Source organism: Rhodamnia argentea, chromosome 9, assembly GCF_020921035.1.
Source record: "Rhodamnia argentea isolate NSW1041297 chromosome 9, ASM2092103v1, whole genome shotgun sequence".
Taxonomy (NCBI): domain Eukaryota; kingdom Viridiplantae; phylum Streptophyta; class Magnoliopsida; order Myrtales; family Myrtaceae; genus Rhodamnia; species Rhodamnia argentea.
This window is the reverse complement of record NC_063158.1, coordinates 992,192-1,009,256: the sequence shown is the minus strand read 5'-3', so window position 1 is coordinate 1,009,256 and position 17,065 is coordinate 992,192. Positions and strand designations below refer to the sequence as shown.

At 40.9% G+C, this 17,065-nt stretch overlaps 1 protein-coding gene across 1 annotated transcript; it reads left to right on the top strand.

The window, feature by feature from the left end:
- Window positions 1-11,545: 11,545 nt before the first annotated feature.
- On the top strand, window positions 11,546-12,453 carry LOC115740859. The gene is made up of 2 exons (XM_030674486.2): window positions 11,546-11,773; window positions 11,877-12,453. The coding sequence occupies exons 1-2, from the start codon at window positions 11,561-11,563 to the stop codon at window positions 12,207-12,209; spliced, it is 546 nt and encodes a 181-aa protein (XP_030530346.2). The 5' UTR covers window positions 11,546-11,560; the 3' UTR covers window positions 12,210-12,453.
- The last annotated feature ends 4,612 nt before the right edge of the window (window positions 12,454-17,065 follow it).

Below are 17,065 nucleotides of genomic sequence, written 5' to 3'. Positions count from 1 at the left end.
TGATATATACAATAGGAAAGATTCTATACTAGGGAAGTATACTATACAATAAAAAAACTTCCTAACAAATAGGCTAAAATAGCTCACGACCACACTCCCCCTCAAGTGGGTGCAAAGATGTCTTTGATACCCAACTTGATAAGTGAGCAATGAAATTCTCTACTTAACACAACCTTTGTCAATATATCGCCTAATTGGTCTTCGGACTTGACAAATGGTAATTGGATCACTTTTGCATCCAAATTCTCTTTGATGAAATGTTTGTCAATCTCCACATGTTTGGTTCTATCATGCTGAACTGGATTATGAGCAATGTTTATGGCTGCTTTATTATCACGTAACAATTTGATTTCCAAACCTGGTGGATACTCGAGCTCGGTTAGCAACTTTCGAAGCCATAGAATTTCGCATAACCCATTTGCTACACCTCCGAATTCAACTTCTGCACTAGATCGAGCTACAACCTTTTGTTTCTTACTTTTCCATGTAACAAGGTTGCTTCCCACAAATGTAAGATACCCCGATGTAGACCTCCTATCTGTCACACTTCCAAACCAATCTGCATTTGTGTAACCCTCTACTTCAAGGTGGCCATTCTTTACAAATAGCAACCCCTTTCCTAGGGCTGATTTCAAATATCGAATGATGCACAACACATCACTCATATGATCCTCACTAGGTGTATGCACGAACTAACTCACCACACTTATTGCATGAGCAATATCGGGACGTGTATGTGATAAGTAAATCAATCGGCCTACTAACCTTTGGTATTTCTCTTTATTAGTAGGCGTCTGATCAGGGTAGTCTCCAAGCTTATAGTTTTGTACCATGGGAGTGTCTGCAGACTTGTAATCAAGCATGCTAACTTCGGTCAAAAGATCAAGAACCTACTTCCATTGAGATAAGTAAATCCCTTCCTTCGACCTAGCAACCTCGATTCCGAGGAAATATTTCAGACCTCCCAAGTTCTTCATCTCAAACTCCCTAGATAATAATTCCCGCAGTCTCATAATCTCTACAATATCATTGCCTGTAATAATCATATCGTCTACATATATAAAAAGAGCCGTTATTCTTCCTTGAACACCTTTTAAGAACAAAATATGATCTGAATTACTTTGGGAGTATCCATACCTTTTCATAGCTGAGCTAAAACGATCGAACCATGCACGATGGGACTGCTTCAACCCATACAATGATCTTTCCAACTTATAAACCATGTTCGGTTGATCCGGGCATTTGTATCCAAGTGGAAGCTCCATATAGATATCTTCCTCTAGATCTCCATGAAGAAATGCATTCTTTACATCAAATTGATGCAAAGGTTAGTCCAAGTTTGCAGCCGGAGATAACAACACTCTTATAGTGTCTAACCTCGCAATTGGAGAGAATGTTTCCCGATAATCCACCCCATAAGTTTGTGTATATCCTTTAGCTACTAGTCGCACCTTATACCTCTCGATAGTGCCGTCTGCTTTATGTTTGATTGTAAACACCCACCTACATCCAACGGGCTTTTTATCCTTTGGTAGTTCCACAAGTTTCCAAGTTCGATTTTTCTCCAACACCTCCATCTCTACCTCCATTGCTTAAAGCCATTTCGGATCCTTCATGGCTTCTTCAACCCCGTTTGGAACTTGAACCGAGGAAACCATGGACACGAAGACTTGTAGTGGTGTGGACAGCCTTCTTAGCAAACACATAGTCCGCAATAAGGTATCGAGACCGATGAGTCCTCTACATCCGGAGAATATCGATTCGGTGGTTTACCCCAATTATGCCTATCGGATAGCTTATAACCGGTAAGCACATTAGTATCTTCAAAAGAATCAAGTATAGTGGAAGTACTTACCTCAATTATGTTCTCGGGAGCTTGGAGTGGTACTAAAGGCGAAGAGGGCAAAGACGAGGGAGGTCATTGCAGGTGTGAATCGGTTGACACCTGTTCATACCTATGCGGTAATTCGGTGATGTTGCACGACCGTATGGTCCGGAGCGCGTGATCGTGCGGTTGTAGCTCGATTGCCACTACTTCTGTAGCCGGCCGGCTGGCCGTGCGCTTTTCTCATTGCCGTGAGGCAGTAGTTCAAAATCTTCGGCCTCGGAATCGTGTGGTCGTGCGCACCCATCCGTCGCTCCTGCAATCCCAACCTCCCACCAATGTTCGGTTCTACACCCAGCCTCCCCCCGAACAAGACATTTGGGGGAAGGGAAAAAAGGACTCCGTCTCGATAAATGTTACATCCATGGTGACATACGTGCGCTTCCCGCAAGATCATAACACCGATACCCTTTCCGAGAAGGGCTATAGCCAAGAAATACACATTTGATTGCACAAGGGTCAAGTTTGGTCCGTCGATTTTTGTGAAGATGGACATAAGCGACACACCCAAATACCTTAGGAGGTAATGTAAGAACCGAAGGAAGAGACACATGGGCGGTAAGCGATTGCATTGGCGTGCGATAGGTCAGAATGAGGGAAGGCATGTGATTCAACAAATAAGTAGATGTGACTACGACGGAATCCCAAAAACGATGGGGAACATGGCTACCCTCTAACAATGCTCAAGTGGTTTCAAGAAGATGGCGATTCTTGTGCTCAGCAACACCGTTTCTTTGAGGAGTCCGAGGGCAAGAAGTTTCATGTATCAAACCATGTTCCCGAAAATAAGCCGCAAGAGGTTTACTTAAGTATTGACCACCATTATCATATCGGAGAACCCGAAGTTTGGCCCCAAACCGAGTTTGAATCATATGGTGGAAAGTTCAAAAGATAGCTTTAGCCTCATTCTTATGTTTCATCAAATGCAGCCAAGTCATACGTGTGCAATCGTCAACAAAGATGATAAACCATCGAAAACCAGATATAATAGTAATAGGAGACGCACCCCATACATCATAATGAATTAAGGAAAAAGGAGTGGAACCGATATTTGAACTAGGAGGAAAACAAGTACGATGGCTTTTTGCCAAAATACATGTATCACATTGAAAACTAGAGTATGATAGACCATGAAATAACTTGGGAAATAAATGTCGTAAATACCCAAAGGATAGATAACCTAAACGACGATGCCATAACCAAAGTTCCTTCTCTTGAGTTAACTGTCCATGAGAATGATAGGTTCGTTTAGAAGTAATTTCATCCATGAAATATAGCCCCTCCCTCTTGTAGTACTACGCCCAATAATCTCTTTCGTGAGAATGTCCTGAAACAGGCAAAAATCAAGGTACATAAGCACAACACGCTTTAACTCACTAGTAAGTTGTCCAACCGATAAATGATTATTAGACAATGTAGGAACAAGTAAGGTATGAGATAGAGAGAGAGAGAAGGCATGACAAACACACGCCTAGCAATCGTCACAAGAAAGCTATGCCCATTGGCATTGTAAATATAATCTCAACGTGGTGTAGTAGATGTAAGAAGGTCACTAGATTTCGGAGTCATGTGATCGGTGGCGCCGTAATCAATTATTCACCCATGATGATCAACACCACGTCCATTAGCAAAGACAAACCCTTAATTACCTTTAAGAGATTTGGCATTAGCGGATATAGGCTCCATGGGAATTAATGACAATCCGCTAGTCACTAAGGAGGCTTGTCTCTCCATTTCGCCCCTTCCGTGAGCCTTGTTTCTTCTTCTTGGTCCGAAAATCATCCCACAAGTCCGGATAACCATGCAGTTTAAAACAAAATGTTGTATGTTTAGGATTCCCACAGTGAGAGCACCCCTCAGATTGAATTGGCATACCAGGTTTAGGGTGAGCTCCCGGGGCAAAAGGCACTAACTGGAGGTGCAAATCACCCTTACCCCGCCGTGACACCATGGCGGAACTAAAGGTGACCCCCACGGGAGCGGAGAGCATAACAGATTGGCGCATATCCTCTCGCCCGACCCGGGCATAAGTTTACTCAATAGTGTGGAATGGATCCATCTTTAGAACATTAGCACGAACATTATCCAAGCGGTCATCAAGACTGTCCAAAAAAGTATAAACTCGATCTTCATTGACAATGTCATTGTACTTTAGAATATTGGTTGGGAATTGCATAGGATTAGAACGTAGGAAATCAATCTCACGCCAGAGCCCTTGAAGATCATTGTAATATTTCTCGATGGGTCCACCGCCTTGCTTCAATTAAGAAATCCGCCTCTTAAGATCATAGATTTGGGAGGTGTCAGAACCATGAAAAAAGGTTGTTGCCATAGAATCCCATACGGCTTTGGCAAGAGGAAACCGAATAAAGTTTGGTATCAAGGCTGGATCCATAGAATTGATAAGCCAACCTTTTAGGTAGAATCATCGGTCTTCCATTGTCGAAAAAACGGATCAGTAGGAGGGGGCTTAGGAGAACCACCATTCAAATAGCCTAGTTTGTCTTTGCCCAAGACATACATCTCAACAACTTGGGACCATACGCCATAATTTTTGCCATCAAGCTTGACAAGAATCGGTGCAGCAGGAGGTGTAACGTGCGGCGATGCGGCTTGCTGGGTCAAGAGCCGCTTCATCGCAACGGTCGGGTTTGCCAGAATGGCAGTAATACAGGCACTAGCATTCGCTTGGTCGGTTGGAATAATTGGCTGTTTGTTGGCCATGAGATAAAGTCCGAAGAAGATTGGATGGGACAAAGTCGACCGGCGTGAGACGATGACGCCGCGACAAAAATGGCCAAAAAAATTTTCGGGCGTTGCCCCTGAACCCCTAACCCGCTCACCGGTGAGCGGGATCGCCGTAGTCAATGATTGACGTATAGTACCCAAAGGATCAAACCCTAGGGCTCTGATATCATGAAGAGAAAAAACTCTCCTTTCATTCAATGAATATTTTTTTCTGTGCATTTACAATACTCAATCCTATCATATATATATAGGACATCCGATAACCCTAATTATGAGATATACAATAGGAAGGATTCTATACTAGGAAGTATACTATACAAAAAAAAAAAACTTCCTAAAAAATAGGCTAAAATAGTTCACGACCACAATAACTAACGACATAAGTGATGTCGGGGTCTTGTAATAATCAAATAAATCAACCGACCCACCAATCTTTGGAACATTCCACTATCTTTGAGAGAAACGATGTTGGTGGCAAACTTACTATTATAATCCATAGGTGATTCTCGGGGCTTAGCACCCAATTTTCCAGTTTCCTTCAACAAGTCTAATGCATACTTACTCTAGGGGAGAAATAATTCCTTACTTGAACCAGCAATCTCAATTCCAAGTAAATAACGTAACCTCCCCAAGTCTTTGATGTCAAACTTTTCATTCAAGTATTTTTTGAGAATTTCAATCTCTTGAAGATTATCACCAGTGATAACGGTATTATTGACATATACCAAAACGACCACATTTCCTTTAGAGTTTTTCTTAACAAAGAGAGAGTGATCTCACTCACCAATCTTGAAGCCAATATTAACAAGAGTAGTATTGAGCTTGCCATACCAAGCTTGTGGAGATTGCTTGAGATCATAAATTGCTTTATTTAATTTGCACACATATCCTTATCCTTCCAAGGAATGTCCGGGGGGAAGATCCATGTACACTTCTTCTTCAAGGTCGCCTTATAAGAAGGCGTTCTTAACATTCATTTGGAAAAGAGACCACCCATAATTAATGGCAACAGACTTGATAACTCTGATTGTGTTCATCTTCACTACAAGAGCAAATGTTTCTTTGTAATCCACCCCATACATTTAAGTATAACCTTTTGACACAAGTCTTGCTTTGTGCCTCTCAATAGATCTGTCACTTTTGTATTCGATCTTGTAGATCTACCAACAACCAACATGGCGTTTGTCGGATTGCGATGGAACAATATCCCAAGTGCGATTTTTTGTCTAAAGCATGTAGTTCCTCATCCATGGCTTTCTTTCATACAGATGACCTTTGTGCCTTAAGAAAGCTTGTTGGTTCTTTGTCCTTATCAATAGCAATAAAAAAAAAGAAATAAAACTTAGGTGAAATGTATTCACAAAAAAATTGATGCTTGTATGAGATAAAGAGTGGATGAATGATATGTTGAGAATTTGCAAAGCCGAGTTGATGGCTAAGTAATTCTAATTGACCGACGAATTGGAACTACTTCAAGGACAGTGCATGTAGATTCCACATGGATTGTAGGAATAGTGGGTGCGGGATCATGCTCTCTCCCTTCATTCCCTTTATTGGTTTGATCCTCATTAATCACAAGGTCATATGTTGTTGGAGCCACTCAAACTGGAGCAAGGTCAATTATTTTTTAAACCACTTGAACTGGAGCAAATTCAACGTCCAAGCCACTACAATCATAGTTGGAAGTATCAATCTCCCCCTGAATTTGACACCTAGAAAAAAAAACATGTGAGTTTCATCAAAAGTGACATGGGATCAAAACATTTGTATCCTTTCTTGATAGAGGAATATCCCAAGAAAACACATTTTCTAGCACGAGGATTAAATTTGTTTCCAAATGGTGAATGAACAAAGCATGTGCTTCCAAACACATAGAGATGAGAGAGGTTAACAAATCTACCAAGAATAATTTCTATTGGGAATTTGTTACCTTGCTTGGTAGATGGTTGATGAGATAACAGCTAGTTAGGACAGTATCTAACCAATAACTCTTGGGCAAATTCCCATGAAACAGGAGAGAACGAGTTACCTCAAGAAGGTGATGGTTTTTCCATTCTGTAACTCCATTACGTTGAGGAGTTTTAACATGTGAAAACTAATGAATAATCCGCAAACTCTTAAGATAAGATTTATAAAGGTGATTTGTACTCGGTGTCATTATCGGTCCGCAGTATTTTAATCTTAGCACCATACTGCGTACTAATCATTTTCGTGAATTCTTGGAATACACGAAGCACATCACTTTAAGAAGCAAGCAAGTATAACCACATGCAGCGAGATTTATCATCAGCCAATGTAACAAAAAATTTACATCCATCACGCGAGTCAACACGAGCGGGACCCCAAACATTTGAATGAATTAATTTAAACAATTGTGAAGACGGATTGGTTCTAGAGGAGAAAGACAATCTATGTTGTTTAGCATAATGACAAATCTCGTAAGAACCGATATCAAGAGTAAAGGTCGAATCAATAATATTTAGCACACTATCTAATGGATGCCCAATATGCCAATGCCAAAGCTAAGTCTCTATGTCCTCATTGTTTCCTCACAATCAAACCCGCACTTGGTAAATCAAGCATGTATAGCCCTTGCTGGAATTGACCTTAACCATTCTTTTTTTCTGTTAAATTGTCTTGAAAGATTACCTTATTATGGGAAAAGACAACATGGCGGTTCAAATCTCCGGTAATTTTATTGACAAACATCAAATTAGATGATAAAGCTGGAACAAATAAAACATTTGATTTGGTGGAAAGAAATTCTAATGTTTTAGTTCCTTGAACATTAACCGCTCTCCATTAGCAATAGTAATATACGGGTAATTAGATACATCACAAAGATTTTTAATCCATTGAGATGTGCAACACATATGATAAGCTGCTCCAGAATCAATAATAAAATAATTTCTTGAAAATGTAGATAGGGCAAAAGCATCACTAGAGTTATGACTAGTGTTTCCCGAGTTAGAACTTGATGGTGTGACGTCGCTACTCGTCATGAGTTGTTGGAGTTGCAAGGCAATTTGGCCAAGAGAAGCTTGAATATCATGGTCGAAATTAGGAGTATTGCTTTTAGTTGCAAGAGCTTTGTCTTTATTTTGCCTCGGATGCGGATGTAACTCCCAACAACGATCCCGAGTATGACCATGTTGCAATGAGTGTAGTGAAAATTGGAATTTCTACCCCTACCTTTTCTTTTGACACCATAAGATTTATTGCTGCCGTTACCGGAAGTACTTTTGTGATTGGGATTGAAATTAACAATATTAGCCGATCTCTCCACTGTATCTCCCTTTGACTTTGAGCTTGGATTGATAACACGATGTTGAGTTTCTTCACATTGGATAATGGCGCAAACATTAGTGAAAGGTGGAAGAGTGGGGCTCATAAGGATTTGTCTTTTGACATCCTCATATTCAGATTGAATGCTGGCCAATAATTGAAAAATCCGATCTTGCTCTTCCCTTTCAAAATATATATTCACGGAATCGGTCGGGAAAGATACTGATGAAGTTCATCTCACTTCTTTTTTAGAATTCCCGGATGCTTGGTAAATGGTTGATTGGAAGCTTGCTCGGCATGAGCAATTTCTTGTTGCAACTCAGATATTCGAGAAGCATTATCTTCATGACCATACATGTCTTTAAGAGCCTTCCACAAATATTCTACCGTTTCGGAGTAAGCAAAAATTCTGTAAATTTGAGGATCCGTGGAGTTGAAGATCCACGACATGACCAAGTTATTAGTAGATTGTCATTCGGCATATTTAGGATTGGTGGATGATGGGACTTTGATTGAACCATGATATGGCCAAACTTGGATTGACCTCCAAGGGCAATCGTAACTGTTCAAGACCAAGGAAGATAGTTTCTTCCATTAAAAAGAAAGGACGTCAATCTATTGCTCATCTCATTTGAGCTAGATCGACCGACATCAATGAAGATTGAAGAACTAGCCATTTATAACAAGAATAAACGAGATTATCAAGAGCTTATTTGAATTAGAAGTAGAATGAAGCGGCAAATAGAGACTTTGATAGCATAGGCACCACACTTAAACCTAGCTCTGATACCATGTTTTCTTTGTAATCACACGTAAAAGGAGAAGAGGATTTAATTGGTTTTGTCGACAAAGGAGAGAACCCTTGGAAGCCTACGTCCACGATGAGTAGTCTCCAAATCGTCGTATCACCATTGGAGGATTTTCATTATCTTTAAATAAGACATAGTACATCATGAATATCTATTTGAAAGGCAAATACGGTTGTTATTTCCTTCTTTGTTGATCTGAGCCAAATACCCTACTAGATGTGAATTCTACTCGTCGTTATCTTTTACAACATCTTGTTTCCATTAAAAACACAAGATGGATCTCTCTCGAGTCACATGGGCTCAAATAGTTTGAACTATTAATGGTCTCCCAAACCCTCAAAATTCAAGGTCACGGTGACTTATTAGAGCTAGCCATCAAAAATCACTTCTGGTCCTCTACGACTAATTGAATATGGGATTCTGATAGCTGAGTATCATCTAATCCTCGAATTCTCACTAACCGGAGTTTTCTGCGCTTTTACATTTTTTCCCTTTTGGATCTTTGTAGGAACCATGACCATGTTGTGCTCCCTGGGCTGGGCATTAGCTGAGGTGAAAAGTCCGAGGCACCTTAGTCATTTGCCTGTCATCAATCTCTCTGAACTACAATCCCCTGCGAGTATCCCTTTTCCTTTGTCTCTATTAATACCGTTGTTTGGCTGCTGATTGGGGCTGAAATTACCTTACTCGTATAGCGCAATTGTCTCGAATGCACTAGTGTTTATAGGACGAATTCTCCTACCATATTAGCCCTCTCCTTTTTGCCATAAAAGATCTTCCAGAGTGGGCGATTTTCGTGCACCTCTGCCTTCAGCCATGAGCCAAATAAACAATCTCATGCTCTGTGGCAAATTGCTCTTCGTTATAGAGCACCTCCTCACAATAAGGCCACATGTGTTTCGTGGAAAATGTGGCATTTCTGGAAAATATTTTCTAGGAAGTCGTTTTCCTGAAAAATTACGATATTTTACAGTGTTTGACTGAAACCTGAAAATCCCTATAACATAAGAATTGCAAAAATCGAAAGAGATATTCCCAATAAAGGGGTCATAGACTAATCCCATGATTCCGATCGATCGATTCACAGACACATCGCACACACGACTAAATCGAAGGTAATTTGCCAAAAGGAGGTAACAAACATTCACCCTTTTAAGTAACAAACGTTCCCCTCGCTCAGCTACACCATTTTACTTTCTTCTCTCCCACTAAACTTGTCCGACAGATGTGAGGTAGCTCCTCTGTCTTCACAAAATCCTGGTGAATACCGTGGTTGTTGGCTTTTTTGCAGGATAGATAGTGACGACAACACCAGCACTAGCACACTTAAACCATACGAAAGTGCCACTGCGTCGTAGAATTGAATACAAAATTGCGTGTTCATTATGTACTTATCATCCGCGTCATCGCTTCGTTATTTTGCAACCTTTACGTCCGCGATTTGTACTTAGTTTCTTGCTGCATTCTCTTTGGGAGTCCTCACAAGTCACAATGCACTTCTTACTCTTTGCTTTTTGCTCGCTTGCAGGGGCGAGTCGACAGAGAAGCGACGGGTGCGAGAGGCGACCGGACGAGCTGCCATGCCGGCCGGACATCGTTTTATGTTGATCAAATTTTACAGCAGAAATAATAGTCTCTTTTTTTTTTTTCTTTTTCGTTTTGGGCTCTCCAAATTTGCAGATAATAACAAAACTATATGTCACGACACGTGCATCCCACTTGTTATTGCTCGAGAAAAACTCATCTTCGTGAAGGTTTGAGCTATAATTCTCATAAATTTGGAAAATTATTAGCAATTGTGCACGAGTGTAGCGCCTACCTTTGAATCTAGTTCGATAAAAAAGAGTACATCATAGGTTAAAAGTACATGCTTGTGCGAAGTAACTAGAAACATGCATTTACTAAAAAATAGAAGCTATTTCAAACACACGTAGTATTAACGATGACTTGTCTAATTTCCCATTTTGCTTTTCTCCGCGAAAAAAAAAATAAAAAATCAAGAAAGAGGAAGTTCAAACGAGACCAAAAAGGTGACACCGCTCGCTTCAAGGAATAATTATCAAAACATCCCTAAATATATTGTAATTGTGTCAATTCAATCCTCAAATTTTTTGTTTTTTTCCAATTGAATTTTAAGCCTTTTGCGGTTGTGTCAATTCAGTCCACTTTGTCGGCCGACACTGACATAGATATTTTTTTATTAATATTTTTACTTTTTTATTTTCTCCTTATTTTATTTTCTTTCTTTCTTTCTTTTTCCTTTAATAAACAAGCGACCCTCGCCGGCCACAATAGCAATAGGAAAGAAAAAAAATGAAAGAAAAATAATAATAAAAAAGATAAATATTATCGCCGACTAGCAAATTAGATTGAATTGGCACAATTTCAAAAGGTTGAGGACCGAATTGTCACGGTCACAATAGATTTAGGACTATTTTGGTAATTTTCATCTCGCATCAAATGGACTCCTATTAGCTTTTTTGTTCAACTTCCTATTTAAAACGCCTGCAACAAAAATAAAACTCTGAAATCTTACACGAAAAAAAAAAATCCATAAATACACCAAAAGTAAGTGAGCAGCAATAAAATCTTCGATAGGTGAAGGCGAACCAAAAGTTATCCAATTCACTCCCTCAGAAGTTAATTAATGGGGGACTTCCAATAATGGGTTTTTGCTTAAAGCCATCAAACACAAAAAAGAAATTGTCAACCGATTAGGCGTTACGTTAGGTTAACAAATTCAATTGGGTCATCCCAATTCAGCTCACCAACCTCCTCCTCCTCCTCTCATCTCTTGCCCAATCACTCCTCTTCTCTCCTTCTCTCCCTTTATATGTTCAATAGGCTCCGCACCCTATTCCCACAATCTCCGGAGTCTGCCGCCTTGTCTCGGTTTCTGATCGACCGCCGGAAGATGTCGACCAACAAACCGGCTGCCGTCGAGCGCGTGGGGGCGGAGATCGTGCATGGCGCGGAGGAGTGCTACCGCCACTCCATCGAGCTCCTCCAAGAGCTTGGTTTTCCCAAGGGTGTCCTCCCGCTTCAGGTGAGGCGTTTAATTCGATACTTAAAAGTTAGATGTACAAAATTTTGAGTACATAATCTAATGTCTTGGTTGTAAACCCGGTCCGTGGGTTGCCCCCGTTCAGGACTTGGAAGAGTGCGGGCGTGTCCGGGAGATGGGGTTCGTGTGGATGAAGCAGATGGCGCCGTACGAGCACTTCTTCGCGAACACGGGCACGCGCGTGAGCTACGCGGCGGAGGTCACCGCCTATGTGGAGAAGTCCAGGATGAAGAGGATGACCGGGATCAGGAGCAAGCAGATGTTCCTGTGGGTTCCCATCACTGAAATGACCCTCGAGGAACCGGCGGCCGGCAAGATCACGTTCAAGACGCCGGTGGGGATCGGCAAGTCCTTCCCGGTCACCGCCTTCATGACGGACGAGGAAAAGAACAAGTACTCGTTGGAGAGGGGAAATTGAAAAAAAAAATCAGTTCGCCAAAAAATAAAAAATTAAAACCTCTTTGGTTTCTGCTTATTTTGCTCTTATTTTGTTGGTGATGGTCCAATTGTTTTCTTGGATCAGACTGCGGATGTCTTCCGTTCATTCCGCCGACGGTTAATATTTGAATTGCTGGGTATATTGGAGTCATTGTTTCAGTTTCCTGTGAGTGAGTTACCTTCGCCATTGGGCCAAAGCATAGAGATCTTATTAAGGTGTTCAAGCAATGCGATTGGGGATGAGCAAGACGGGGCCGACTGAATCGGAAATCGCCCGCACCGGACTGAACCGGCCAATTCGGTCCGGTTTCCAGCTCCTTAAAATTGAAACCAGTGATTTTCAATCTTGTTCCAGATCGATTATTTTTTAATTATTATTTTTTATTTCTCAAATGCGAATTTAACTTTAATTAATATATTAAAATTAGAGTCCATGTCGCTCACCCTTACTAATAATCACCTGTTCCATTGAACCGCCTGAGAACGGGATTGGACCGGCTTGAAACCGATCACCCCGGGAATGCGATGACTATAGCTCTTCTTGGGCCTGATCGGGCCGCATCGTTCAGCCTAGCTTTGGGCTCAAATTGACAATTCAACATGGATTTCGATTGCGTCTGTGTAAGCTACCCTCTTCCAAGACCAAGGCCTGCATGTTACGTAGGATCACCCAAGACATTCGTCACCTGGCCCTGACCCGACAACGAATCTGTGTGCTTTTTCTTTTCAGATCCCGATAGGATTTCTTCTTCCTTTTTCTATGAACGTGAATATGGACGGTATGTGGGAAGAGTCCTAAATTTGGAAAACTTAGAACAGCAAAAAGTCAAGACAATACTGCTGTTTAGTACCCAATTCTTATCCAAATAGAGTAGTTGATATACAATGATGGTGCTCCAATCATGTAGTATGGGACACTTAGTCATGTCGAATAGGGTTTGATCTTTTCCAAAAGAAACCGGTTCCCAACTTGGCACCGAGAACCAACCCTATGACCTCGAGTTTCGAGAGATCGGAACCAGGAATCGAGTTGGCCGGTTTTGACCCGATTTCCAATTCTCGACCCATTATATATGTTTGGGTTAAAAAAAATCCAAGCAGTTATAATAAAAAAATAAAATAAAAGTTGCACCATTTCACTAGAAAGACTTTTGTTGGTAAACGGTTATATTATAGTTTGTCCATATCGAAGACGATAGTTCAATTTTGAGTGGGTGAAAAGTACTTTTTTTTCCTTAAAAGAGGTTTTAATAGAGATTAAGGGCTAGTCGATCTGATTTCCGGGTTAAACTACCGTTTCCGACCTAGCAACCCAGCTCCGAACCGGCTCTTCATAGAGCAGGCCTCAAATCGATCGATCTAGGCCGGTTTGATACGGTTTTTGGATTGAACCGAACCGGGTGCTCACCCTACGTCAAAGGTTGCACGTGTATGCAAGTTATAAGAAGTTGAGTTAGGAAATGTCACTGACAACGTGGCTAAATTCAAGCAAAGGTGGTTTCCAAGCAATGAAGCAACGTGAAGAAACCGACGGCAATACTCTCCGAGAATTGTTAGTATTTTGGATTCATCGCCCATAAACATATTCCTTTCATATCTCCTCATTTCCTTGTAAACTTCAATTTTAACATAACTAACTTTTTTCCTCACGCTTAGTTTTACAGATTCGATGTCCTTCGCACATTTTTGTGCTTGAGTGCGAAACCACGGAGCCATGTCGTTCGCTCTCCAATCGCCTGAATCCGGATTGCCCTCGGCGCACGTCGCTTCTTGTCAAAATCTCTTTCCGCACACCTGCATAACGGTTCTCCCACCACACACTAGGAGGACAAAGCCTCAGTCTCTCTCCATGTGAGCCCACTAACTCCATCTCCATTCACAATGTGATGTCGGTATTCGACACTCTTTCCACGACCGCGCTTGTTACGCACGTGTCTATCTACCTCATCGTCAATGTCGATTTGGGATATTAGTCATATTTTTATAAATAAGCAACTATCGAAGACTAAAAAACAGGACATACATGTATTAAGTCCCGGCCAAGTTTGCTTATGGATTGGTGATAGATAAGTCAATTTTTCAAATGATTTGGCATTGACTTTCTAAGAAGATAACGTGGGACACGCTAGACCCACGTCCGATAAGCCCGAAACGTGGGAGGATTTGGTGCTCCTCGCTTCGGCCATTTTCCTCAATGCACGTTTCGCAAAGAGCAATGAAACATGTGACGCTCGTAAGTTGTAATGGGAAATGTGAGTTTCTACTCATGCCCGACGATGACACGCAAAAGAGAGAGAGAGAAAAAAAGAAAAGAAAAGCAGAGGCGCTCGTTTTCCACAAGTTCATTTAGGGTTTTGGATAAGACTGCGACCTCAGCCTCTTGCTCTCGTCATGCCCACGTTTTTCTTTAGAATAATGTCATGGAAAAATACATCGGAAGTTCTCAAACTTGTTATAAAATTATAATTGAGTTCTAAAATCTTCAAAAAGTACAATTAAGTCTTAAAATATGCCGCGAAAGTCCAATTAAACACTAAAACTTTCAAAACATATAATCAAGTCCCAAAAATTGTCAAATTAATCCAATCAAGTCCTTCTATTGATCGCACTTTTTGAAATTTTTATGACTCAATTACATTTTCTTGACAAGTTTTAGGAGTTTCATTACATTTAACCAATAATGTTATTAGCCACGTTCACTAATTATAGTCATTACCCGATAGAGCCGTCGGATTGGTCAATTCATCATTCCACGTTTCAGTCATTCCACTCGTACGATATCTGTTACTCCTCTTACGTTTAGACATCATCCTTTTTATTTTTGTTTATTGGATTACCAAGATAACTATTGACAGCTTCGACTCATATGATGGTTCGGCTTCTCGCTCTCCCGAGCTCATAATTTCAAGTAAAATAAGGCCAGAGGAAAGAAGAACCAATAAATTTTATTGACTATGAATGTGCACGGGTTGGGATATTTGAAGTGTTTTAGATTCGATTTCCGAGTTGGGAATCTTCTCTCGTCCGAACCAGCTACGTTGATCGTGGAGATTGAGACTGACTTCTCGCAGGGAAAAATCCATCTTCTGTTACGGGATGAAGATTGATAAAAGAAAAGACATCGAGACGACCTCATATTACGGGGCCCATGTAGATCCACATGACATAAGAAGTTATTCTGAATATCAATCTTGATGTCCTTGAACATATTAGATTTGTCCATTATTGAATGAAAGTATAACATCAAGCTCTTAAAATTTTCCCGAATAATTCTTAATTTAGGATTCATTTATCTTGTGGAGCGGATAATGATGATGCTAAGCTACACCTATCAAAATGGATCACAAACTCATTTCTTAACTCATATATAATGGGCTGAGTTTTTACATGATTTAGTTATATTTAATAAGTGAGTCATAAATGGTTCTAATATAATATGAGTGTTAAATGAGTCAAAAATGAGTTTACGACCTACTTAAACCCCGACCCAACTCTATGGCTCTCCGTTCATTCTCTTTTGCCCTCACTCAATCTCGCGCGCACTTATTTCGTACTCTCACATCGGTTTGATTATGGATTTTCCTAAATTGAGTTAAACATCGAGGTGTTTTAAGAATAGAGGTTAGGAGGGGTCGGGTATGTATTAGTTATGAGTTCGGTTAGGTATGAGTTACTAGATTTGCATTGCAATAAGTGGGTCATAAACGGATTAAACATATCTATTTGGATCGGACCATATATGATCAATTTACCCATTTGACTGATCTATGCTAAGCCAAGAAAAGACAAAACAAATGCTTTGGATGAGTCATCCGAAAAGATGACATCTCCTTCCTTGGTCTGAACAAGGAAACAAATACCAGATTCTTAAAGCAACATTTCCACGGGCATGAATGTCTATGCTAGTGATGTGCCAGCCTAATTTTGGGTTCATCTAGACATGACTGACCTATCAAGCTTTCGATAGGGCCTTCCATTCACGAACCTACGCCAAATTCTGGCCGCTAAAGCTCTTTCGTGGTGGCTCGTGTTGACAATTCAACGGTTTTAGTACGCAAATCCACTCCATATGCATCTTCCCTTCATCTTCCAAGCTTTTATGCCAAGGCAGTGGACTAAGTTGTCGACCTAAACGGACAGGTTTCCAGCATCGAGAGCAATGTTTTCTGTCGGTATATTCAGTTTCTTCTTGAGGTTATGTTATTCGCCAGGTGATGACGGCGGGATATGCCATGTCCTATGTTCATGCGCTGTCTCCATTCATTTAGTCATTAGATTTATGGCCCGTGACGTGGCCCCCCCATCTCAGCACCCCCATGAACACTGCCGCCGCCGACGACCAAGATCATTAGGGCTCGGCTCGACCATGGATTGAGGCCTCATATCAATCACGAGCCATCTACAATTAACAGTTGTGTCTGCGCCGTCATTACTACTGGACTCATCCCACATAATGTGCATTAAGCCCACGGAATATATCCCGGCATCCACAAATTCCCCGATGATCGTAAAGGTGCTGTAGTCTTCTAGGGATCATAGAAAAGAAGAAGAAGAAGAAGCAATGACGATCTATTACCGCTATCATAAGGTTAAAAAGTGACCTCGCCGCATTATGAGCTTTGAGCAAGGGTTCCCGTATCAGTACGGGCTGATCATACCGTCAGACCAACAGATCAGCCATGAGTGGTTACTAGTGATCCTTGGTATGCATATAGAAACAAGAAAAACTCAAATGGGGAACGAGGGATAGAGCTAAAGACGTGGATCTCGAATCTTGAGGGGGGATTTGGGAAGATATGATAGGAACACATCCAAGTGTGCTGGGCATCATCTCGC